Source organism: Herpailurus yagouaroundi, unplaced genomic scaffold (genome assembly GCF_014898765.1).
Source record: "Herpailurus yagouaroundi ecotype Mexico unplaced genomic scaffold, PumYag 208, whole genome shotgun sequence".
Classification (NCBI taxonomy): Eukaryota; Metazoa; Chordata; class Mammalia; order Carnivora; family Felidae; genus Herpailurus; species Herpailurus yagouaroundi.
This window is the reverse complement of record NW_024412439.1, coordinates 11,687,026-11,712,912: the sequence shown is the minus strand read 5'-3', so window position 1 is coordinate 11,712,912 and position 25,887 is coordinate 11,687,026. Positions and strand designations below refer to the sequence as shown.

Here is a 25,887-nt window from a genome sequence, read left to right as displayed (position 1 = left end):
GAGATCGCGACCTGGCTGAAGTCGGACGCTTAACCGACTGCGCCTGGAAAACTGCTTTAACAATAGGAAATTAAAATGTTATAGAGATAGGATGTCAGAGGCGAAGAATTCCTTTGGTGGGCTTATTAACAGAGCAAATACAGCTGAGAGAGAATTGGTGGGCCTGAGTATAAGTCAACAGAAGCTACCCAAACTCAAAGACAAGGTGGAAAACAGAGGAGGGCACCCCAGAGCTGTGAGACAATATCCATCATTGGAGTCTAACAAGGAAGAGGAAGAGAAAAATACGTGGGGGAAACAGTCGAAGAGAGAGAGGCTAAGAGCTTTACAAAATTAATGAAATACAGCAAACCACAGATCCAAGCAGTTCAAAGAAGCACAAACAGAATAAATTGCCACACACACACTTGCATGCTTGCACACACACACTCGCACACACACAGTCGCACACACACGCTCGCACACACACTCATACTCGCATACACTTGCACACTCACACTCGCGCACACACACTCGCACACACACTCACACTCGCATACACTCGCACACTCACACTCGCACACTCACACACACACACACTCGCACACCCACACACTCCCCCCCACACACCTAGATACAGAGAAGTCTGCAACTCAACTGCTGGCAATGGAAACATCAAAGACCACAATAGTGAAGACAGAGGAAAAAAAGAAACAATACAGAGAGAAAAAACAAAAGAATTCAGCAGACTTCTCAGAAGAAATGATGTAAACCAGAAGACAATGGAGAGACCCCTTTAAAGTACTTAAAAAACAAAACAAAACAAAACCTGCCAACTTAAAATTCCACATCAAGAGAAATAGCTTTGAGAAATGAAAGTAAAGTAGAGATTTTTCGGAAACACAGAAGCTGAAAGAATACGTTGCTAGCGACCCCCACCCCCCACCCCAGCACTACAAGAATGTTAAAGGCAAGTCTTGAGGCAGAAGGACTGTGTTGCCAGATGGAGATCGCAGCTACACAAAGAAGTGAGGTAGATACCAAAACGCGTAAAAATGTGGATAAATATAAAAGGCATTTTGAAACTGATTTCTAAATTGCCCCAAAATACACTTGTCTGGAGGAAGAAAGGTCATCACGTATCTGGGGTCTGTAGGATACGTACAAGTAAAGTTTATGTCAACTATGGCACCATCGAAAGGACCGAGGACACGGAAATATATCGTTGTAAGCCACGTACGCTCTATAGAAAGACATATGCTAGGAGGGAAGGCTGTGCTAAGCTAAACCCGTGCATTGTAAACCCCAGAACAATCACTAAAGTGTAAAAAAAGAAAAGAGAGAGATATATAACAGATAAACCGATAGTGGAGATAAAAATGAATTATGAAAAATAGCCAACCGGGGCGCCCGGGTGGCTCAGTCGGTTAAGCGTCCGACTTCGGCTCAGGTCATGATTTCGCGGTGTGTGGGTTCGAGCCCCGCGTCGGGCTCTGTGCGGACAGCTCAGAGCCTGGAGCCTGCTTCGGATTCTGGGTCTCCCTCTCTCTCTGCCCCTCCCCGCTCGCACTGTCCCTGTCTCTCTCAAAAAGAAACATCAAAAAAAAAAAAAAAAAAAAAAAAAGCCAACCGATCCAAAAGAAGGCAGAAAAAGAGAAGAAGGTAGATAAAACACAGACAGAACAAATGACCAAAAGGAACCAGCAAGAATAGGAAGAACGCAGTTTCCCTCGGCTCTGTTCCCGCCCTTCTCCCGCCCCGAGCCTGACACGGTACTTGGGGGAGAGCGTGGCACTCTCCGTGAGCACGACCCCTTCGGTCAGCGCACAGCGTTCTGTGGGTTATTTCTGAAGGCCCACGACCACCGTGGGGCCCAGTGGATCCTCCCCTCTCACCCACCAGCTCACAGCGACAGAGGACCAGCTTTACTGTGTCTACGGTGCTTCAGGGTCAAGCCCGTCCTGTGAAGACAGGCCTGCTCAGGGCTGCTCAGCAAGGGAAGTACCACCTAGGAAATGAGGACCTCCACACCCTCCCCATCCTTCACGTTCGCCCCTGCCCCTCGTCCTACATGTTTGTGTCCAGGCTGACGTGGAATTTCAAATAGAGATGTTTTCAGAGTAAGATCGAGGGTTTTGAAAAAGTAAAAGAAGGAAAAAAATGAGGAAATCGTATATTTAAGTACGTGTATTATATACAACTAGATCAACAATTGAGTTAAATATAAATGTATAAGTGGGCTCTGAAACTCAATTTTTAAATTTTTATTTATTTTTTAATGCTTAATGTTTATTTATTTTTGAGAGACAGAGAGAAACGCAGCGTGAGCAGGGGAGGGGCAGAGAGAGAGGGAGACCCAGAATCCGAAGCAGGCTCCAGGCTCTGAGCTGTCCGCACAGGGCCAGACATGGGGCTCGAACCCATGAACCATGAGATCATGACCTGAGCCGAAGCTGGATGCTTGGCAGACTGAGCCACCCGGGAGCCCCTTTGTCTACATTCTTATGACCAAAACTACGAGCCCAGGCCACAGATTTCGACCAAACAGGGTTAAGACTCCGCCCAGGACCAGACGACCCCCTGATCACCTGGGCATCGCGGCCCCTTCCTGGAACAATAAGGTTGTAATGTCAGGGGGGGAACTTACGTATGAAATCAGCAGCAAATGTCTGGCTGGCTCTCCCTGCGCGACTGGGTATTTCTGCTCCACGTAAGGACACTGGGAGTACTGCATACTTAGGGCCCATGCTCATGGCCTCTTGTCCGTTTGGTTACATCTGCAAAGGTCTTATTTCCAAAGAAGGTCGTGTTCACAGGTGCTCGGGGTTAGGGCTTGAACGTATCTCCTGGGGGGTCATGACCCATCGCAGGCCTCCACCACAGAGAACTGTGAGGCCAGCAACCGCAGAGGACCCACCCTCGAGGCAGACGTCCAAGCAGGCGTCAGCCCCTCCAGGGACCCCGTGGGTTGTGGGTTCTGGTGAGCTAGGTCGGCGAGACCAAAGCAGGGGACCCCCAGACTTCATAAGCCAGAGTGTGCATGGATCATCGAGGTTGCTCATTTGGGGGCAATTCAGGGGGACGCTGTTTCTGGGCTGAGCCCCCTCCTCCGGACTTCTGAAAGCCTGCGTATCTGGGTCTGTCTGGGTCCGTCTGCCCTCGTAGGCAGCAGGCGTGAGGTCCGAGAAGCACGACGATCCAGACGAGGCTGGCAGTGCCCCCCACCCCGGTGAGGACCCCCCCCCCGCCCCCGGGGAGGAAATCGTCCCTTCGTGAGGTCCCGTCTCGAGCCCGGGTTCTGCCTGTGGAACGGCGACAGGTTCTGTCTGTGCCGAGCAGCACACCCGTGCCCGCCTGGCCCTCTGCCGGGACCCACTGGTCTGGGCAGGCCTCTCCCCGTGCCAGGCCTCCTGGTCCAGCGCCCTCTAAAGTCATTGGTGTCCACCGCGGAAGTCGCTGGGGATCGACAGTAAGTCGGGGGCTAAAATTATTCAAGCTCTTAAAATAGGATAATAAGGTAACTTTCCTCCTCCCGGTATGAGCTCATTTAATTGTAAAGATCTTAATAAATTCAGCCTGATTAACTCCAACCTTGTGGGGGAAGGTTATTCAGTGTTGTGGAATTAATTTTAAACAGAAGCCAAAAAAAAAAAAAAAATCAGAGCAAAGAAAATCTCCAGCTCGGGATGAGGGAGGCAGGGAGTTTGTGCGCAGGAAGGGGTGCCCGCTGGGGGGGCCGAGCCTGCTCCCGGGGTCACGCATGGTGGCCCCTGACGAGTAACGCACCCTCTGGAGCTGGAGGAGCTTCTGAGACCTCTCCTCCATCCCGGCTCAGACCCCAGACCCCAGACCCCAGACCCCATGCCTAAGCCCCTCCCACTACCCCCTCTCCACATCCGCTCAGCCCTGGACAAGCACAGGCCTGGTTGAAGCAAGAGGCCGGGGGGCAGGGGCGGGGGGGGCAGAGCCCCAGGGGAGCTCCGACGGGAGATGTTTCTTTGCCCCCATACTGGTGCCGCCCTGCCCACCGGCCCCCGTGGATCGCCCAGACTCTTCCGTGTGCCGTGTGACCCCCCCCCCCAGGACGGGGCCCCACTGCCCCTCCCCCGCTGCCCCCCTGCAGGACGTTGGCAAAGTGCTGCTGCTGCCTGGAGGGCGATGTGTCTCCCCCCTCCCCCCCACCGGCTCAGGCGCCCCCTCCGCGGAGGCCCTGCCCGGCGAGGTCAGCGGGAGCTGCAGGAAGCACCGGCTGTCAGTGTTCCTGTCGTTTTAACCAAGGGTTCTGACCCGGGGAGTCATGGAACCAGTTATCAGGTTGCGACCAGGATTTTTACAAAATACAAAGTTGCGTAGAAGAGGGAATGTCTGGGGAATTCACTCCAGAGTTAGCTGTTTGGTGAAATTGCTGAAATCCTGTGTGCGCCTGCATGTGTGTGCACACATGTGTGCGGGTGCATGTATGTGTATACGTGTGCGTGTATGTGTGCACGTATGTGTGCACGTGTCTATGTATGTGTGCCTGTGCACGTGCAGATGTATGCATATGCGTGTGGATACGTGTGTATGTGTGTACATGTGCATGTGTGCAGGTGTGTGCATCGTGCTCTTGTGTGTGCGCGTGCGTGCGTGTGTATGCGTATTTGTACGTGTGCATGTGTGTGCGCACGTGCGTGTGTGCCTGTGTGCACATGGGCATGTGTGCATGTGTGTACATGCGTGTGTACACGTGACCACGTGTGCGCACACGTGTATGCATGCATGTGCATACGTGTCCATATGTGTGCACATGTGTCCCTGTGCGTGTGCACAATTGTGTGCGTGTGCATCCGGGTACGTCTATATGTGTGTGCGTGTGCCTGTGTGTACGCAGGTGGGTGTGAGTGCGTGCACGTGCGTGTTCACACGTGTGCACCTGCGTTGTGCAACGCGCTACCTGTGGACGGCAGTCCAAACTTTGAACGTCGGAGCGGCAGGTGGCCCGGCTGCCCAGCCGGGCGGAAGGTCACTGCCTCGGGGTTCGGGGGCTCTTGGAGCCACGGGGCTGGTGCCCAGGATGGATGGTCAGGAGGACAGCCAGGGAGGCGGGTGCCTTGGGGTCCCCGCGGGAGTCACCTGCTGAAGCGTGTTCTGACTCTGCCCAGATGACGTTTCCGAGGCTTCCTGCTCCCTGCACGCCCCTGCCGAGCACGCGTGTGGTCGTGCCCCCGCCAAAACTGACACGTTGAAATGCTAACCCCAGACGGGCTGCTATCAGGAGACTGGGCCGGGCGGGGTCAGGACAGCGGAGCCCCATGATGGGACCAGCGACCCTGCGGGAAGAGAAAGGGACACCAGAGACGGCGCTCTCTGCCAGGCCAGGGCACAGCAAGCAGTTTGCCAGATCGGCTGGGACCCCCGGCCTCTGGCACCGCGAGGAGTCAGCGAGTGCTGCGCAAGCCGCCGGGTCCAGGGTGTTTCTGTTACAGCCACCCAGTGGGCTAAGACAGCCCCCAGGGCCCCAACCCTCCCCTCACCCGGCTGGTGAAAGTCGTTTCGTGCTCCACGGGAGCATCACCTGTGCTGAGTCTCAGGCCGTGGTGACAGGAGCCGTCATCAGCTGCCAGACGTTACCGTCCTCCCACCGTGAAGCTCGTGGGACCTGCGCTCGGCGGGCGGCACGCACGTGGCTTTCCCGTTCCCAGTGCCGGGGGTCAGGGCGAGCCAGCCCCACACACGCCCCGCTTCCCACCAGGCCCACCGGCCCCTGAGAGCAGGCCTAGCCGCTTCCCATAAACGGGGACATCGGCCCCACGTCAGCCGTAACGAACCGCACTTGTCAGACGGGATCCAGGGAGCAGCGTCACTGGAGGGGGACAAATCACTCAGCCCACGGCTCCTGACGAGGCAGCGGACACCATGGCGCTTGGCTGTGCCGGGACCCGGGGGTCGCCGGGGGCTGGGCCGGCTGCCCCTGTCGGGGACCGTGTGCCGGGCTGGGGGCCTCTCTCCTCCAGGCTGTGCCCGTTCCGGGGGCTGCGCCCTGCAGACGCCGTGGGCGGGAAGAGAGACACCGGCGGCAGCCTCTGTTCGCAGCATGACTCAGACGTCGTCATCTGTTCTGGCCCCCAAACTGCTTCCTTTTCAGGTTGTTTAGGGAAGACTCTGGAAGCCAGGCACAGAGCTGACGCAGACAGATGCACCGGCTCCTGGACTCGCGGCCACGCTGCCGGCGAGGAGGGGCTGCCGCCGGGCGTCAGGGACGCGCTCATCCGGCCGCGGTTCCCTGGAAAGGGCGGATGGAAGTCTTCCCGGGGCCCGAGCTGAGCGATAAACCCCCAAACGCCCAGGAAAGCGCTGTGATTGGCCCCAGCAGGTCGGGCAGCACAGTCGGGACGGGACGGGATGCTCCCAGGAGAAGGTCGGAGTCCGGAGCGCACAGGCCGGCCCTCTCCTCATTCCCCCCAACCCAACCCGTGTCCCCCTGGCCCTTCTCCCCCGCGGCAGGGGGACGCCCAGAGGCCGCTCACGACCCCGAAGGCCCTGGGGGAGCAGCTCCCCTCCTACAGATCTCAGGGCCGCGGGTGACCTTCAGAACAGGCACGGGCACGTGCTGGCCCCCCGGGCTCCCCCACGTCGTCGGTGTCGACGGCCGCGCGTCCCCGGACCGGGAGCTGCTGCACTCCGCGGGTCTGCTGCGGTCCCTCCCAGCCTGTGTTCTCGGAGGCTCCGGAACATTCCGGGCCGTACTTCCGATCGACAGCCGCCCATCGGGCCCTCCGGCCTTCAGAGTTCCGCCATGGATCCCAGTGAAGGAGACGTGTCCTAGTGCAACACTGGGATCCGGCTGACACGCACACTCACGCACAGACACACACACATAACATGGGTTTTGGAAACCCATTTTGAAAAACTCTCCACACGATGCGTCTTGATGATGGGGTTCCGTCTCCCCTGTTCCGATCGGGCTTTATAACCCGCTACACTTTCCTTGTGGCCCACGCGGCACGCCGCACGGACCCTCGGCGCATCAGCGTCCTCGCCGAACAGCCGTCTGGACAGCGGGAGCCCCGTGGACGCGTCTGCTGGACGCCAGGCCCCGGCCCGGGCTCCTCCTCTGTGACCCGGCCTAACGCTCCCACGAATCCTGTAAGACCCGAGCTCTGTTGCTTAGATGACGAGGCCGAGGTCAGTGGCTGAGAGCAGACACCGACCGCACGCTCTGAGTGAAGTGGCCGCAGTGGAGACAAGGCTGTTGGGGGCAAAGCCCTCTCCACCACCGCCCGCAACCCCTGCTGCACCTGCTGGGCCCCCGGCCCTCAGGCGGGCACCGGGCCCACACTGCCCTTCGCACGACAGAGGCCGTCTGTCCCTCCCCGTCTGTCCTAGCGGTCTGCCTGGCCAGCAGCAGAGGGGAGATGTTGTGGACCCTTGAGGTGAGTTCAGGAGCTCACCGCTCAGGAGGGATGGGCCTCCTGGACCCTGTGGGGGCTCCCGGGCCACCACCCTGAGGCACTGCGCTAAAGCCGCGATGTGAGCCGCCGGTGGCCCCGTGTGCGGCCATCCAGCGTCCCCGGCGGAGAGCAAAGACCACCCAGCTGAGCCCCTCCCCCGCCCCCCTTGTGCTGCAGCGGCCCTTGTGGCCGTCAGCCACCACATTTTGGATGTTTTGTTACAATGCAGTGACGGTCAGTCTGAGCTTCCAGCAGAGAGGTCCCCCCGGGAGCCCCTGGCTCTTGTCCCTGCAACTCAGGATGTACCAGAAAAGGACCAGCCCCTCCGTGAGTATCTGCTGAGCACACGCCAAGGCCTGCACCCAGCACCACTCTCCTCTGCGTCCGGGGCCCCTCGGTTCTGCGCGGAGCCTCTGCTCGGTGGGGGCGCGGCCCCTGGGGGCCTCGTACGTGCCCCCCTCCACCCGGTGTGCCACCAGCCACTCAGGCGCCTTCCCTGGGGGGCTGCCAACCTCACCGGGCACGGGAACAGGCGTAAATAATAGAAAAGCGTTTGCTTGCATTTCTGCGTGTGTCCCGGGCACCTGACTGGCTGCCGGAGGAGGGAGAAAGCAACCCCGAAATAAAGAAGCTTTTCTTAAAAGGGAGCTTTGTAACACTCAGGTGCACGGCACAGGAGAAGGGGAAAGAAACCCCCCGGGGAGATGAGAGAGAGAGAGAGAGAGAGAGAGAGAGAGAGAGAGAAACTGCATGGCTGGGGGAAGGGAGCAGGGCAGCAGAGGCAGCAGGAGAGGGGAAAGAAGTGTTTGTTAATATTTACTCGAATTAATATGATGTTGAGCAACACTCTGTACATAAAAGCCACAGTTAAAATTAGTAAGTAGTTCATCCTGGTCTAACAATATGGAATAATTAATTTCCACACTCATGTGCTTTTTCCTCCTTTTCCATCAACAGTAATTAAAGAGAAATATTGTATAGCTGCACCTGTTTTTTACTTTCGCCTCACCACAGTGAGTAAACCCAATCTTTTATTGATGAGAAGAGACACAGGCTGCAAAGCCGTAGGAGACACAGCCAAACCCCTCCAGCCTTCCCCGGAGACGTGTGAGAAATCCCAAATTACCGAGCCATATGGAGGGCGTACCGCGAGCGTCTGTCCCCACGGCGGGACCGGGTCTCGCTGCCTCTGACCTCCAGCTCCTCTGGAAGGTCACGGCCATCGGGGGAGTCGGCTGCCAAGGGAGCCGCCGTGGACAGTTGTCTCGAGGACGAGGCCGGAACCGCGTCCTGTTTCTGACGGGACTCTGGGCCCCGAGGAAGGGGGTCAGAGCGGCCACGGAGGACGAGGGGGTCCGGGCCAGCGGCTCCCGGCCTCGGCTGGACTCGAGCCTTCCCTGGCCAGCTCGCCCCACGGCCGTTCAAGGGCACCGGCCGGACCGACCCACGAGGCCAGGGCAGGGAAGCGGGGCCCTTCCCAGTTTCCTCTCGGCCCCCGCACTCTCTGGCAGTGACTCTGTCCTCCGGCCAAACCCCAGCAGGGTCCTGCCTCAGCTGCCGCCCGGAGGGTCCAGTTTCCGCGTGGGTCCCGGGCGCCGGGCACCGGCCCGAGGCCGAGGCCGCCTCTGTTTGCAACACCCGCCTCTGGCAGGGTCCGTCCTTCACCCCTGCAAGGGGGCCGTAGGTCAAAATAACGTGAGCGGCCTCCGGGGCTCCCCTGGCAGGAGCCAAGCCTCAATCTTTGGTGGCAGGATGGGCGCTGAAGCTCATCTTTTTATTTTTTTTTTATTTTTAAAAAAAATTTTTTTTTCAATGTTTATTTATTTTTGGGACAGAGAGAGACAGAGCATGAACAGGGGAGGGGCAGAGAGAGAGGGAGACACAGAATCAGAAGCAGGCTCCAGGCTCTGAGCCATCAGCCCAGAGCCCGACGCGGGGCTCGAACTCACGGACCGCGAGATCGTGACCTGGCTGAAGTCGGACGCTTCACCGACTGCGCCACCCAGGCGCCCCAGTGAAGCTCATCTTTAGACACAGACGAGCCCGTCGACTTGGCCCCCTGAGGCCCCTCGGGTCCCTGGGCCCCCACAGCGCCTGGCTGTGCAGCCCCCCGTGCAAAATCAAGTGTCCTTGCCCGTAGCCCCCACCCCAGGCCGCGAGCCCCCTGCGGCCAGGAGGCGCCTTCCCAACAGCCAGATGCGGCCCCAGGGCCCGGACGACGCCTGGAGCCGTTTGGTAAACTGACAGCTGGGGATTTCAGCAGCCTCCTGGGAGAGAGGCCGGCACCCCCAGAGACGGCCGTGCGGGACCGGAACCAGGGCCCCTTCTTTCTGCGCCGGAACATTCCGGGGCTGAGACCCGCTCGTGACTTGTGACTTGTACCGCGTGACTCCTGCCTAAACGCCCAGGGGATGTGGGGATGAGGAAGGCGCCCCTGCGTCCCCCGTGACCCACTCCGGTCACTGTGGCCCCAGCCCCCCCCCCCAGGCTCCGTGATGTCTCACCATCTGTGCTGGTTGACTGTGCTTTTCACCTGACTTCACCCCTGAAGCCCTTCCTGTTCTCTCCCTCCCTCCACCCCCGCTCCCCTGCCCCGTGCCACCCCAGTGGTGCCCAGAATCGTGGCCCCCAGATGCTCACACCTGTGTTCAGGCACGTAGCCAAGGGGAGTCACAGAAGCTCACCAGAGATGCTCGCCAGCCCGCTTTGCCATAGCAAGGCTGTTCCGCGCGATGCGTGGGGGCTCGATGCGATCACGGGGGTCCTCGAAGGTAGACCGAGACCTGGAAGAGAAAGCCAGAGACGTGGTCATGGGTCTTGGGTCATTCCGGCTTGGGCAGAGGCGCAGAACCATGAGCAATGTCCCAGAGATTACCGGGGCCGCGTCCAGGGGATAGGGCCGTCGGGAGGTCCTGAGGACTTTGGGGGATCGGGAAGGAGGGGGGGAACAAGGAGAGGAGAGGGTTCTGGGGCACAGCCGTGGAGAAGCTTGGGCAGACTGACCATGTTAGCCTCCGTTCTGAGAGTGAATCCCCTCCCTGTGGATTTTCTGCGCGTGGCCCGTCTGTGACCCCAGCCCCTCAGCAGAGCCCCGGGGACCCCCATTACGGCACCTGCACGGAGCTGAGGCTCCGTCGGGGGCTCGACTCTTGAATCGATCTGACCGGGAGTGGTTCGCCCCCCTCTGACCACGGCGCTGACACGCTTTGAAATGTTGCCGCCGTGAACGCTCCTGCGTGGCCCGTGGCCAGCGGCCCGTGGGACCGACTTGGCAAAGCGTATTAACAACCTCAAACGTGTTCAGAGCTTTTGACTTGGTAATTGTCTCCCCGTGGGAATCCAGCCTCGGGCGTCGTCAGGGACCTGGACAAAGACTGTGCTCAAAGAAGTTTCCTTACAGCACAGTCTGGAGTAGAAAGCAGCGACCTGCCAGTTACTTAGATGTTCGACAAAAGGAGGAAAACCCCCGTAGTGAAATGCTTGGCAGCCACTGAAAGGGACAGCAGAGGCATTTTTGGAGGGGCCTAAATGCCGGCGACACGAGCTTGGGTAAAGGACACCGGAGCTGGGGAGTCAGGATGCCTGCTCCTCTGTGTTCCGCTTTCCTGCATTCTCCCAGATTCCCACCGTGATCACGTGCTTCTTGTCGAGTCACAAGGAGAGGAGGGATTGCAGCTTTTCCGGGGCCCGTGGGCTGCCGGTTTCCGGAAGCCCGTGTCCCTCGTCGGCCCGGTGCCCCCGGCGGGGAAGTTACACGTTTGGCTCGAATTCCCAGTCCCGATAAAAACCACAGCTGCTTCTCCTCTGAATTTTCTCGGCTGCGGAAGAGAGCCCTCCCCCACGCTCCTGATCCCCTTCTGCATCACCAGCCTCTCTTTTCACGCAGATACTAAATATATTTGAATGGATCCTGGTGCAGCCCAACACTGGGATAACTATTGACTCTGTCAGCTGAGGTCTCAGACTCTGAGTTCAGTACTCACGAGTCTCTACAAAAGGGCAGACACGAATCCACAGTCCAGGCTTAGGGATTGTCCCAGTTCGGGCTAGGAAAGCTCCTTCAACCTGGCTTCAACCATGAAGGCAACTTAGTGTCTCCTCGAAACAAAAACTCCCCGGGGGTGTTCCGGGCTTCAGGCATGGTTCGATCCAGAAGTTCCTTGCAGCATCAGGACCCTGGCACCATTTTCTCTGCTGCTTCTCGGCTATTTTCAGCTCTGGGGCTGCAGCCTTGATCCACAGCATCCTGTTGAGAAGAAGAGAGGGCGGTGTCGCCCCCGCCTCCCCAGCAGGATCGTGGGCATCTGCTCTGATTGGACCAGCTCTGCTCCGGCGTCCCCCCTCTGCTCGAGCTATGACCAAGGGGACCGAATGCACTGATGATCTCGGGCCATCAAATGCCCAGGCCCAAGGCAATTTCTTCTCCAGAACCACGTAGATGCCCAGACAGAAACCAGGACTCAGTGGAAGAGGGGTGAATGCCACAGGCTCCCGCCAACGTTCCTCGACATTCGTTTGGGGAGTGTGTCTAAAGAGGTGTTTGCGAGCGTCAACTCCAGGAACGTTCATGAATGTTCACTCTAGTGAACGTGTGCCAGACAACGGGTACCATTAATTCACAAATCCAGTTAACTAAGGTACTTTGACTTTGCACTGTTTCTGGCACTTGGAGGAAAGTAAGGCTTGAAGGACACAGATTCAGAACATGTCGGTGGTTCCAGGAAACAAAGACCCGAAACCTAATTATAGCTTTTCTTTTTGGAAAGAGAAGAAAAGAGGGATTTAATCAACGGACGGATGAAATCCATCCGAGAGGACAGACTCCTCCTTCAGGGTCACGTGGGCACCCGGGTTTCCACCTCATAGGGTGAGAGACTGGGGGCGTTTGGACACCTGACATCTGGGATATCTTTTGAGTAAAGAAAAAAAAAAAAAAAACCTATGTGCCTTTTCTTTAATGCCCCATTCCAGCATCTAGAAGTTTCCTACCACCCCAGAGACCGCCCCCCGCCACTCTGTAAGGAAGTGAGGCTCGAGCCCCCCCAGGCTGGAGGCTGTCCTCCTGCACCCCAGGCCTCCCTCCTACTCCGCCCGCGCCCCTCCAGAGCTGCTCTGGCCTCTGACAGCCAGGGGGGGGGGGGCTCGGGAAGCCCCTTCCTCAACTCGAGCGGGGGTCGGCAAGCTACCCGCTGTGGGTCCAGTCCGGCTCACCACCTGCCTTTGTATGACCTATGAAAGCAGTTTCCACGTTCTTAAGTGTCGGCCAAAAAAAAAAAAAAAAAAAAAATCAAGGGAAGAATATTTTGTGCCATGTGAAAATTCTACGAAATGAACATTTCGGGTTCGAAACACAGCCGGGCTCCTTCATTTGCATATTACCTGCATCTGGTTCCGCGAGGCAGGGGCAGAGCCGCCCAGAAGCCACCCAGAGCCAGATGCGTCGGTGACCTTCTCTCCGTCGGGGTCCAGCAGGGACACCTGGCCGCGCAGAGCAAGCAAGAGGCCTGCTCCCTGCCCTTGGACAGGGACAGTCCCCCAACTCACCTGCCTGCTCCCCGCTGTCAGACGGGGACAGTCCCCCCGCCCCCCTGCCCGATGCACCTGCTGCAATGAGGTGGACCTGGCTGAGACTCCCGCCCTGACGAAGGGCCTTCATCACCCCAGAGCCGCCCACGGCCGGTCCCGACCAGCAAGCAGGAGGGTGTCCTCGGGGCCCCGGAAACCACCGGGCAGCTCCCGGCCCCTCACACCCTCTGGCCACCGGAGGAAGCCACCAGCGTCTGAGAACTCATGTGAAAAGTAGAAAAGTGCTGATGAAATCACCCCATTTCTGCCTGAATGCTTCTCTTTCTTACAGAATAAAGCAGAAAGCTGAAGTCGCTCCTTCAAACCTGAAAGCCCCTTTTCATACGGTTCAAATAAGGAGAGGAAATGGCGTGAAGTGAGTTCTCCAAAGCCAATCAGCCCAGCCGCTTGGATCCACAGGAAAAGGGCCCACGTTTGCAAGGTGTCCCGGAGGGCGTGGGGCTCAGCCGTGGCTTTGAAGCAGATTTCTAAGCTGGCAGGGTCCCCACTCCCCGCCCCCCCAACACGCCCAGGGCTTTGTGAGACATCCTGACCTGAGCCGGCTTTGCGGCCCCCCAGGCGGGCGGGGGTGCCTCCCAAAGGAGCCTGGGTTGGTGCGGGCGGGGGCGGACCCGCGGGTGAGGGTGCACAGCTGTGCAACCTTAGAAAAGTAACTACCCTCTCTGAGCCTGGGCCCGTCCTCTGAGGAACAAAGACCCGCAAAGGCTGCCTCACGGGAATGTGGGGGATCGAATAAATGACGTAAAGTTCACGAGCGCATGGATCCTACCTAACACGTCGTTAACCAACACGCAAACAGCAACGCGGGAATCACCTCGCTTCCCCCCTGGAACCTGAGCCCCCTGGAAAGAGAAACACAAGCTTCGTGTCTCCTCAGAACCGTTGTTTAAAACCCAGCCAGACCGTCCGCCGTGCTTCCCCGGACACGCACGCAGGACGGCCAACCACAACGCCGGGCCCGTGGAGCACGCATGGAGCGCGTACCGGGAGGCACGGCCAGCGCTCTGTGCATTCATACCCTGGACTCTGGGATTCATACCCTGGGCTTGTGTCTCCCCACTTTACAGGCGAGGGCCTGGGGCACAGACGGGGAGCAGGTGGTCAAGACGGGATCAGAACCCAGAGCCTCCGGGCCGGAGCCCCCGACCCAAGCCACTGGCTCTGTATTACCTTCAGGAAGCAGACAGGGAAGTATGGAGTGAACGAGTGAATGAACACGGTCGTGCCTCCTAGTCAGCTTGGTCAGGCTGAGGGCGTGTGCAGAAGCCAGGGGTGGGGCTGCGGAGGCGGCCTGGGGAGGCGTGTCTGCCCCCGGGGACTGTCCAGTGCATCCGCTCGGCACAGGGTCCCCGCCCAGCCCTCGAAGGCAACAGCTGAGGCACCAGAGAAAGGTCTGGGGGGGGGGGGGGCGTGGGGTTCAGCACAGGGCGCTCCGAGCAGCCTCGGTACCTCACCCCGTGCCGGCAAACTCTCCCCACCGTCGTTAGATGTCGTTCTAAGTCAGGGGACCCTGCAGGAGAAGGTGGAGGAAGACCCTTTGCTGGAGACGCCCGCGTGCACCGAAGAGCCCCAGGGGCACCCGCACTGCCCCAAACCCCCCAGCGTGCCCGGTGCCCCGATGGCTGCTGTGGGCGCCCGGTGGGGGGCCCTCCAGGGGCAGCCGGGTGGGGCTGCGTGCTGGCAGATTCCTCCTCAGGCCCAGGACGTTGGGACAAAGAAGCGGCACCGTCTGACCGGGGCTAGTCTGCTCCCCACGTGCGAGACGACCAGATAACCTGGGGTGAAGGGGGTTTGTGGGAGGAAGCGTCTCAGCTGGAAAGTGGCCATCGTGGCCACGCTGACTGGGGCCCAGGACCGTGTCCCCCTGTGAGCCTCTGGGGGAGAAGGGAGAGAGGAAAGGATACATTTCTGATCACTTACTATGACCCAGGCACGGAGAGAAGCATTTCATAATCGGGAATCGTGGTCAGAGCACAGATTCGGGGCCAGAAGGCAAGGGTCTGAGGCCCCGCCGTGGACTCGACCAGGTTTGTGATCTCGGCAGGTTCTCTGTCCCAGTTCCAGGGGTTAGTTGTCTGCTCCCAGTCTCCGGATGACGTTCAAACCGAAAGGCTTCAAACAAGAACAGCTTGGCCCACGAGTCGAATCTGCACGTAGCGGGGGGCTCGGTGGGGCGGGCTCGTCCGTGGCTCCGGGATAAAGAAGCAGCTCTCAAAACGGCTGGGAGTCCAGCTGAGGGCTGCGGGCCGAGCCCCTGTCGCTGCCCCGGTGGGGCTGGGCTGAGCCTCCTGACAGCGTGGGCACGTCCCCGGGGAACAGGGAGGGCGTGTGGGGCGTGCACTCTGTCCTCCTCCGTGGTCCAAGTGGTCCTCAAGGGATAGTACCAGGGTGGGCCTGGCCTGATCAGGTGAGCCGTTTGAAAGAGGGCCAAACAGTCAGAGACCCTCTCTCCTGCCGGCCTTGAAGGAGCAGGTGCCGTGAGCCCCACAGATGGAGAGAGATGAATCCTGCCATCAACTACACGAACCTGGAGGAGGGCCTCGTCCCCAGGTGAGACCCAGCCTCCAGCTTCCTCATGGAAGCTTCTCGAGGCCCCGAGCAGGGGAGCGGCCATGCCCAGACCCCGACCCACGGGAGCCGTGCCATCCCGAATGTGTGTGCTTTCACGCCGCTCGGTGGGTGGCGGATGCTCGTGCAGCCACAGAACGGCCACCCAGCGGGGCCATCGCGGGGACCATCCAGCTGCCCGCCCGCCCGCTCCTGCCCCGCTCGAGCTCGCTGTCGCCTCGTGTGTGAGCCAGACCCACGTCCCCACCCCGGGGCCCTTCTTCCCAAGACTCTCTTGTGCGTCATCCTGAATCAAGTCAGCCGTACCCCACTTGCGGGATGAGATGAGCCCCCTGTCACCTGTACCCTCATCTGCGGGACGAGCCCCATGTCACCCGTACCCCCACCTGTGAGACAAGCCCCACATCAGCCATACCCTCACCTATTGGACAAGCCGCCCCATCACCCGTACCCCCACCTGCGGGACAAGCCCCACACCAGCAATACCCCCACCTATTGGACAAGCCCCCCCATCACCCATACCCCCACCTGTGGGACGAGCCCCATGTCACCCGTACCCCACCTGTGGGACAAGCCCCACATCAGCCATACTGCCACCTATTGGACAAGCCCCCCCCCCCCCGTCACCCGTACCCCCACCTGCAGGACAAGTAAGCAGGCCGGAAACACATGCGAATCTGCCCCTCGCAGCCCGTTGTCCAGGAGTCCCTTGCAGTAAAATGAGTGACCGAGCGTGAGGGTCACAGGGGGAGGGTCACGGGGGGGGGCAGCGTGCTGTGCTCTGACCCCCTTCCCCTGGGCCAGCAGGTTAACCCCTCGCTGCCTGGAGGACTTGGAATGACCAATCCTTCGGCAAAACGCCCAGAGAGAGGCCCCTGCCCAGACGCCCCTCACACCCCGGTCGGCAGTCTCCCCAGGGCCAAGTGATGCGCTGGCCTCTTTCCCGGATGGCGACAGCACCGAAGGAGAGACGGCGCCTTCTGGCTTCTCTCCGCCGTCTGCTAACGTGACCCCAAGCCGCCCATGGCCTTGCGCTCAGCCTGCCCGGAGGGCGCTCCCGACGCCTCGATGTTTTTCTGCCACTAGGGCGTCCGCGGCTCTGCCCCCCTTCCCGCCTCCTGGGGGGCGGCCGTGGGACACGCACCCGAGCGCAGAGCCGGGGAGATGGCGGGACGGCCACGGCGGTTTTGGGGGTCCTGGTCTCCCGTTTAGGGGCCGGGTTCACGCGTTGTGCTCAGTGAGGCCCTCCCGGAACCTCAGGAGGGACCCAAACCCGTCCCGGGATGGGGTCCCACGTCGAAGCCGGGGCAGAACCGGGCGGGGGACCCCGGGACCGCCTCCTTTGCGCACATCCCGACAGAGCTGAGACGGACGTCGCTGTCCGGGGCAATTACCTCCTTTCGGGCCATTTTAAAGCCCTGGCCTGACGAGAGCCTAGAGACTCGGGAAATTCAATGCCTCCCGATGTCGGTACCGAAGATTAACCACCTCCAAGAAATCAGGCAGGCGTCTTCAACACAGTGACTTAAAGACACTGCTATTCAGTATGTTAACGAAACACCGTTGACGTTTGGCATTTATCAAGCGTCAAAAATTAAATTCAGCTGTCCTGTGATTTTAATTAGGCCGGTGAAGCAGGTAGCTGTGTGGTTGGGGCAGGCGCCTCTGCCTGCACTCCCTTCAGGGAAGGAGCGGGCAGAGGGGACGCTGAGGGAGTTGGACGACTCGGGGCAGGGGGCCCGGCTCCAGGAGGGGGGGGGCAGCAGGTGCACAAGGGTCGGGAGTTCAAACGAGGCACGTCCCCGGTGTGCCCGGAGCCCCGAGGCAGAGTCTGGGGAAACCGCCCGGCAGGAACGGGGACGTTGGAAACGCTGGGGCGGCTTGTGACCCGCTGGCGTTTGGGTTTCAGGGGGAGGATTCTGTGTGGGGGCAGAGGAGGGGCGGGAGGACGCGGGGGGCCATGCCAGCGGCTTCCCGCGGGTTCTGCCCTGTTACCCACGCGTCCTAACGCCCCGGAGAAAAGCGTGGGCTTTGGGCCATTTCTGCAGCAGGCGGGTCGCTAGATATTTTTTTTGTTCGTTTGTTTTGAGGGAGAGAGCACACACGCTTGAGTGTGAGCAGGGGAGGGGCAGACAGAGAGGGAGACGCAGAATCGGAAGCAGGCTCCAGGCTCCGGGCCGTCAGCACAGAGCCCGACGCGGGGCTCGAACTCACGGACCGCGAGATCGTGACCTGGCTGAAGTCGGACGCCCAACCGACCGAGCCACCCAAGTGCCCCTTTTGTGGTGGTTTTCGAACGTGGCCACAAACCCTTCACAGTAGACTGAATCCCCTCCAGGGCAGGCCAGACATGGTGACTCGTGATGAACAGAATGTGTCACTTTCAAAACCAGGTGGGAGGGGGTGGTGCCCCCTCCCCAGTCACCTGCTCCAGCGGAAGCCGCGGGCACTCACACGGCCCAAATCCTTCTGCCTCGAGCCCGGGGTTGGGGAGAGTTTGTGTTGGGGGGGAAGGAGTTGAAGCCCCAGCCAGCAGCTCGGAACCCTGGAAACGGATCCTGCAGCCCCAGCCGAGCCTTCAGATGACACGGCCCCGGCTGACATTGTGACAGACCCCCAAGCCCCTCCTGAGCCCCCGGCCCACAGAGACGGAGGCAACAGGTGCTTCTGGTTTTGGGCGGGCGATGCTCTGGGCAATAGATAAAGTACTCCATCTGGGGTCCAGACCCAAGCTCCGTCACACTCAGCTGGAATGATTTTAGGCCTTGTTTTCTCAACACGCAGCCCAGGGGCGATCCGACGATCGTACAAGATGAAATATTCAGGAAGTTCCCTCCTCCACCTGCCAGGCAGCAGCACGGACGGTCAACCCCCTGCCCAGTCAGGTGCACAGGACGTCACCGCAAGTGCAGCTGACCACGGGCGCCCCGTCTGGCCCGGAGGGCACGAGTGCATCTTTGGAAGGCGGACGGGGCGTTAAAGTCGCCACGGCCGCCGGGGTCTGCATCCCGCCTCCCGGCTGCCGACGGCCCCCTGGAGTCCCGGGACGGACGGGAGGGGCAGACGTCTGACCTCAGAGTGACCACTGCAGTGACCTTCGGGGCTGATCAGCCATCACATGACAGCCCGTGTCCCGTAAGTGGGAGAGAGGAGCTCCCTTTGGGATTTTATCCCATGGTTCCCTCTTCTGGTGGCCTCTGGGGAGCAGGTGTCCCCGACGCAGGGACCAGGATGTGGGCTCATCCAACGTCCTGCCTTCAACCCTCCCCGGTGACCGGGAAGCCGAAACATGCGAAGAATTTGGAAGAGGCCACCGGGGGTGAAGTAATCGTTACAAAGGCGTCTTAACCTCTCTGGTCCATCAGCTTCGCCTCCCAATTTATCCCAATTTCCTCTGAATATTTCCTTTTAAAAGCATAGGCCACCGTGCAAATAAATGGCAGATGTCTAGCTGAGCCGCGTCAAGAGTTCTGTCCACACGATGTGAAAGTAAACTGAGGCAGGCCCCAGACTCCGAGGAATGTGGTTCTGGGGATAGTCTGGGGTACTCGAGGGGGGCAGCAAGCCCTCCTGGTGGCCGCCACGGAGCCAGTCGGCCCCCAAGCCTCGTCGAGGACGCGAGATCCTGCAGAGAGGCCAGCGGGTGGCTTGGGCACCGCAGGGCCATCCAGATAGGCAGCTGCCTGCTACGGGCAGGGCAGGGCCTGGTGTTTGCACCCCTCGGCGTGGATCAGAAGAGCTATTTAGAGCTGATCGATTTTCCGTAGAGTCAGAAAGCCCTTTTCAAAGATTGACTTCGGGAAATTCTGTTGCTAGAGCCTAGGGTTTGGAGTCTCAGCCTTTGCTGTAGACAGAATGTCTGTGTCCCTCCCCCCAAAGCTCTTAGGTGGAAACCCAGTCCCCGGCCGGCCGGCATTAGGAGGCGGGGCCTGTGGGAGGCCGGTAAGTCGTGGGGGTGATGCCGTGGTGGAGGGGGTCAGTGCCCTCATAGGAGACCCCGCCCCATCTGCCCTGCGAGGACACAGCGAGAAGATGGCCGTCCGGGAGCCAGTGGGAGCGTCCTCGCCAGGCACTGCCCCTGCCACCCCCGGATCTCTGTCTGTGAGCCCCAGCCCGTGGCTCTGGGGTCACAGCAGCCCGAGCAGACGGGCAAAACCTTCCTCCGTCGGGCTTCCTACACGCGGCACAGCCCCAGCTCAGCCAACGGGAGGCCAGAGACCGGCTGTACCTGCTTCAGCATCCTCGTCATCACGTCACTTCTGTCGCCAAAGCGAGAGACCTCAGGGACCGCGCGTCCCCCGCTCCTGACTCTGTCAAAGTGGGCGTTTATATACGCAAACGCGGGGAAAACGCTTTCTGCTGAGCAGATCGTGGCAGCCCCTGCCGGGCTCAAGGGTGACGCTGGCTGGTCCAGGGGACTTTCGTCCGGTCGCGTGCCCAGAAGTTTTACCGTGAGGCCGGAGGTATTACGTGAACGTTTTGTGTGTGCGACCCAGATAAACCGAAAACAATTTCATACGATTTTATTTATTTATTTATTTATTTATTTATTTTTAATTTTTTTAAACATTTATTTATTTTTGAGACCAAGAGAGAGAGAGCATGAACAGGGGAGGGTCAGAGAAAGAGGGAGACACAGAATCTGAAACAGGCTCCAGGCTCTGAGCCATCAGCACAGAGCCCGACGCGGGGCTCAAACCCACAGACCGTGAGATCATGACCCGAGCCGAAGTCGGACGCTTAACCGACTGAGCCACCCAGGCGCCCCAATTTCATACGATTTTAAACCGATGTGCAAGGGCCACGGAATTGCCCAATTCCACCCACACGTACCGAGAACACGCAACTTGTTTCCTTCCTTATGACGGATCTAACCTTCCTCGCTGCCCTGTGTCTCTCCTGCTAAGGGAAGGGAGGAGCAGGGGGAAACGGACAGACGTGAAACTCTCCAATCGATACCGTCTGGGTCCCTGACGGCTTGGTGCTCCCTGCTTTCCAGAACAATCTTCCATCCGAGATTTCCTCCGTCCGCCCCTGCTTCTGTCTGAGGAGCTGTCTGAGGGGTTGCATGACCGTTGGCTGAGCGAAGGGGGCGTTGGGGCTAACAGGGTCCTGTGGGTCGTCGCCCCCTGGTCTTTGGGGAGCCACGCTGACACCTCCCTGCAGTCCGGGGTCCCCCTGGATGCGCCCAGTGGGTCTGCACCCTGGACACATCACTCGCACGTCCTCTCCAGCTGCAGAACTTCCCACTCGATGCACGGCACAAGCAGACTGGGCACCGGGGACGCCGGGGCGGGGGGAGGCTCCTGGGCCGGGCTCACCCTCCGCCAGGGCGCCCCGTTCCCGTTCTGTGGCGGCCTGCCTCCCAGCCAGAGGCCAGGCTGCTCCTTCAGAACGGCAGCCCCTGGAGCACCTGGGTGGCTCAGTCGGTTAAGCGTCCGACTTCAGCTCAAGTCATGATCTCGCGGTTCGTGGGTTCGAGCCCCACGCCGGGCTCTGTGCTGACGGCTTGGAGCCTGGAGCCCGCTTCGGGTTCTGTGTACCCCCCCTTGTCTGACTCCCCCCACCCCCCGCTCATTCTCTGTCTCTCTCTCGCTCTCAAAAATAAATATACATAAAAAATTTTTAAAAAACCTGCAGCCCCTGACTGTGCCCAGGGAAGCATGGATTTCTCCACGTGCCTTGGCAACAACGTTCCCATTGTTTTCAGCTCCCCCCAAAAGGGACACGCGCCCACGTGTTTTTATATGAGCAACGAGGCTTTGAGTCATGATTTCTAAACAGGCCGAGCACCGTCCTCAAAGCCCCTGCCAGCGGGTACCGCGAGCTTCCTTCCCACGCACCTGTCGCCAGCGCCCCCGCCCCCGAGGCCTGCAGAGCACTCCGTCCGTCTGTCCGTCCCTCCTTACGCCTTCATCAGCAGGTTTCTGCAACTGGAAATTAGCTTTGCCTCTCAAGCCCAAACAGCGTAAAGCCCGAGCCTCTCAGAAAAGACGAGGAGGAGGCTGCTGCTGTCCCCCAGACGCTCTTGGACAAGCCTCAAAACTCAGCCCCCCAAGATCGCCTTCCTTTCCACCCCACGCGTGACACTATCAGAGGGGCGATCCTCCTCCCGTCCTCAGAAGCCGTCATGCCGAGCCATGAGGATACAGGGTGAGGATCGCTCCGGAGGACCCGGGCCCCGTTCCCTCCCACCTCGGAGTCTAGGATGCCCTCGCCCCGGGTCAACAAAGGCAGTGCTGTTTGCTCAGGGGCGGGAGCAGCCTGGGAAGTTAATCCAGCAGCTGGGACCTTAAAAGTATCATTTTCTCTCGTATCGGATGCTCTTTCAGCCGAAAGTAATCCATCTCTCCTCGAAGTGACAGGTGGCCAGAGCAGTCTCTTTCAGCAAGCCCACACAGGGCACAAGGAGCCCCCCGCACAGAAGGAAGGAATCAGTCAAATGCAACAGTTGGGACCTAATTCCTTAGCAGCCAGACGGGAATCAGAAAGGGAGGCTCAGGAATTTTGAACACTCTCTTTCACGGCTTCCAGAAAACGTTATCGCCGGTCACGTCTATTGCTTTCGCTTGCGGGTGACAGAAAGCCCAAAATAAACTCGCGAAGACGAAAGACAGAAAAGTCACCGCCACAGAACTGAAGAACGTGAGCGTCAGGCATGGGCTGATCCAGGGGTCAAACGACATCACCACGGACAGGGACCTCTCTCGCTGTCTGGGTTCCGCCCCCTCTGTCTTGATGCCTTTCTTACTTGGCTTCTTCCCTCGTGGCTGCAACATGAGCGCCCGAAGCTTCCGGGCCTGTGTCTAGGTTTGAGTCCAGTGGGCGGGGGGACGGGGGGCATCTCTGTCCTACATCACAGCAGAGCTGTGATGGCTTCTCCAACCAGACTCGCTTCGTCGGGAGACGGCCGCGAGCCAACCTTCCACTCCTGGAGAAGGCAGCGCGGCGGCTGGCTCAAGCCCGGGCCGTATGCCCCCACCCGGTGCGTGGAAGGGACCAACAGAGGGACGGTTCACAAATGCACCCACAGCTGTGGCCCGGGACCCAGGAAGCAGCAGGTGCAGGAGAGGAAACAGCCTCCATCCTTTCTGAGCCGCGCTGTTTAACGAGCTCGGGCTGGGTGCACGGCTGTCCACGTGCCACATCGCCTTTACCCTGTCACCACCACCGCCCTATCGTACAGATCCCCAAACTGAGCGCGGGCACAGCCCCAAATCCTGGCCCACGCCGCACAGCTCGCGTGTGGCGAAGGCGGGATCCGAAGCCGGGGCTCCAAGCCCGGGTCTCTCGGGGCTCCTGGAGACCCACCGCGGACACCCTCAGACGCCCCCCGTGGGACCCGCCACAGGGTCCGCCGTGCCCACCGCGTACTCCAGCCATCACCGTTATGCGGCAATGCATTTTTGACTTTCGGTTAATGAGTTTCGTCTGGGTTTCCCGTCACTCGAAATGGAACGTGACCTATCGGATTCGGCAGTGGCTGCACCGAATCGCCGGGAACGGAGCCCCCCCCCCCCCCCCCCACAAAGAGCGAGCAGTCCTTCCTGGTATCGCCACCCCTCCAGCTCTGGACACTTCAGCAGGGTCAAACTCATCTTAAGAAGTGAGCATTTATTTTCCAAGGAAACCAGGCCCACCCCAACCCCGGGGCCTTCCCGCCGGTCACAGCACAGACTTTCCCCTCGCCTTCCTTCCTGTGCGGAGCCAGGAAGCTTCTTATCTTATCTGAACCAGATGTGGCCCCTGCAGGAGCCGTTTTCGGACAGAAGTTTTCGAGGAACCCCCGACCTAGGGCCCCCGCGTATCCAGGAGCTTCAAAGCACACCCAGGTGGCCGCGGGGAGCCAGGGAGATCAATACGGGAGCAAAGAGATAAGCTTGCCGGTGAGCTGGGGGGAACAGCGGGGACAGGTGACAGCCAGCATGGTTGACAAAGCCAAGCAGAGACGCTGGAATTCAGCGGTTCCCGCTGTGGCTGAACGAGGAGAACCTGCCCCCACACGGCCAAGCTTCTGGATGCTCGGCCGCCGAGGTCACAGGGGACCCAGGCTCTCAGCACAGAGCCCGACGCGGGGCTGGAACTCACGGACCAGGAGATCATGATTTGGGCTGACTGAGCCACCCAAGTGCTCTCACTGCTTCCTCTTTAATACAGATGCCTGGAGCCCCCATTCATCTCTGGCAACATGGTTTAAACACCGTGCAACTGGGACCCATCGGAGGAAATACATTGTATCCACATCTGGAGGGGAGGAAACAGCACATAACTACCGCTGCCTGGAAGGTTTTGTTTGGTGTTAACGCTGGTCGTGATCTGCTCAGAGCTCACGCAGGTGGGAAAACGCTTGTTTGGGATATTAATTTGCACCGCTCTGTTCTGTCTCTTGCCCTTTCCATTTCAAGTCCATCACCCGGTTTTCTGCAGCTCCTTGCCTCGGGGATTCTTTTGAAGGGCAGAATGCAGACGTTGCCTGATGTCACAGGATATTCCAGACTTTGTTAGAAACCTAAACTGTTTGATGAGGTTAGGCTTGATGTCCCCAGGGGGACAGGAAGAAAGGGCCTCAGAGGGTGACAGGAGGTTAGAAGCCAATTTCTGCAGGGCTGGAAATAGGGGAAGAGTCATAGGTCCGGGAGCCGCACCCCATTTGCTGGCCATGTCCCGGGAAGGGGGCAGGACCCCAGGGTGGGGGCGGCTGCAGGGCATCTCTGCAGGCTGAACCCTACAGGCTCCCAGCTGAGGCAGAGAACAGAAAGCCTGTGGACCCCTTCCACCCTCGAAACAGTCAAGGAGCTGGGGGTGAGGGTGAGGTGCCGTCAACAAGGAGGCCGCTTTCCCGCCATCTTGGTGGCGAGCACCTCTGGTGGGACTTAAGTCATTTTAGAACAGAACTAAAGGGCGCCCCTGGGTGGCTGGGTCCAGTGCAGTGGCCACGTCCAGTATTTTTAAAGTCTAGAATGTTCCTCGGGTTCTGTCTTGGCCCTTCTGCCTCGTCCTCTGCCACCTGTGAACCCTCCAGTGCAGGTAACTGCCACCCCTACGTCTTACGTACGGTAACGAGGAGAGAACGTTGTCCTAACGGAAAACAAACAATTCAGGTAAAGGCCTCTGTTTCAGCCCTCATCACGTGGCACAGCCCACACCGTACGTGTCTCCCTCGGCCGCTAAAACCTACAGGCAGCACGGGTGGAAAGCGGGGCCACGTTATGAAAGAGGGTCCTTGGCGGGCACCCCTTCCTTGCCGGACACGGGACATCGGCACAGAACATCTCCCACGTCCTGTGAGACGCTGTGGCCTGGCACTGGTGGGTTTTGGAAGGCATTATTTACCGCTCTCCTTGTTCCCAGACGGCATGAGGAGACACTTCTCCCACGTCTCCACGTGTTGTCTGAAGACAGTCGTGATCGCTGGGTGACCTCTCCCTGCGTGTCTGTAGAGTAACCGGTTCTGGAAGATACAGTCTCTCTCCGGGGCAGAGGGCAGATTCGATCGCTGTCCAGGGTAGTCACGAGACCTGCCCTCCATGGCAGAGGTCGGCAGGTGTGCTTGTCATGAAAGTTGGTCGTGAGTGAGCTCGGATTCCTCGGCTGTGACACGAGCCCGCTGCACGTGCAGCACCCACCCAGGCCCCTCGCGTCTTCCCACGAGTGCCGCCTACTGGTTGTAACACAGTCTCTTGTCTCTGATCCGGGACTCTCGTGTCTTCTCCAGCATCCACGAAACTGTAGCAAACCAAACTGCCGGCTTGCAGACAAGGCAAAACCTCAGGCCTTCCAGGTTCTTGGCAACCGTATGCTTAATGTCAGCGGCCATTGCTGGGAAGCGAGGCTCAGCCGTGACCTGCAGGGCTGGGCCCGTTCTTGGCCTCTGCCCTGGGGTTCGCAGATCCCTCACCCAACACCTATTAAAGCAACTCTTTCAATACCGCTTCCCCTTGTGGGCTGCTGTCGGGAACACCTGACTCCGTGGCTAACTGAGCTGAAAATCCCCGGACCGCTCAGGCTGCATGGACCCCGGGCTCCCCGATCCGACAGGCAGCAGCATCCACCAAGTAGAGGCCGCTGTTTCTTACAAGAAGCCTAATTGTTCGCCAACGCTCCAAAACGTATAGATGTTTCCGATCGGGGCTTGTCCTATGCACCTGAGGGCAGCCTGATTTTCCAGACATTTCAAGCATCACGGACTTTATCAGCCTTGAAGGCACTAGCCTGCGATCACATGGCCCATAGACAGCAGAGGTGGGTCTGAACCGTCCGTGCTGGTGGTGAGTGATTTCCTCTCTTGGCCGCGCCCTCGGCATGCAGGGCGTCTCGGTCTGTG

At 59.4% G+C, this 25,887-nt stretch overlaps 1 protein-coding gene and 1 long non-coding RNA gene across 3 annotated transcripts in view; one reads left to right on the top strand and one right to left on the bottom strand.

Moving 5' to 3' along the window:
* Positions 1 to 8,426: 8,426 nt before the first annotated feature.
* LOC121016076 (uncharacterized) overlaps positions 8,427 to 25,887 on the bottom strand; it is an 83,489-nt gene continuing 66,028 nt past the window's right edge. Inside the window, exons 2-3 of one of the 2 annotated variants that reach the window (XM_040453510.1) lie at positions 10,094 to 10,192; positions 8,427 to 9,076 (exon numbers count right to left, since the gene is read on the bottom strand). In XM_040453510.1, coding sequence (XP_040309444.1) covers positions 8,532 to 9,076; positions 10,094 to 10,192 — 644 coding nt within the window. In that variant the 3' untranslated portion in view covers positions 8,427 to 8,531. Of the gene's footprint in view, positions 9,077 to 10,016; positions 10,193 to 10,522; positions 11,744 to 25,887 lie in introns of those variants that run through there. The other variant, XR_005784093.1, reaches the window with a different exon arrangement.
* LOC121016077 (uncharacterized) lies at positions 21,177 to 25,489 on the top strand. Its single transcript, XR_005784094.1, has 2 exons — positions 21,177 to 23,449; positions 23,721 to 25,489. It is a non-coding gene; the product is annotated as an uncharacterized LOC121016077 (long non-coding RNA).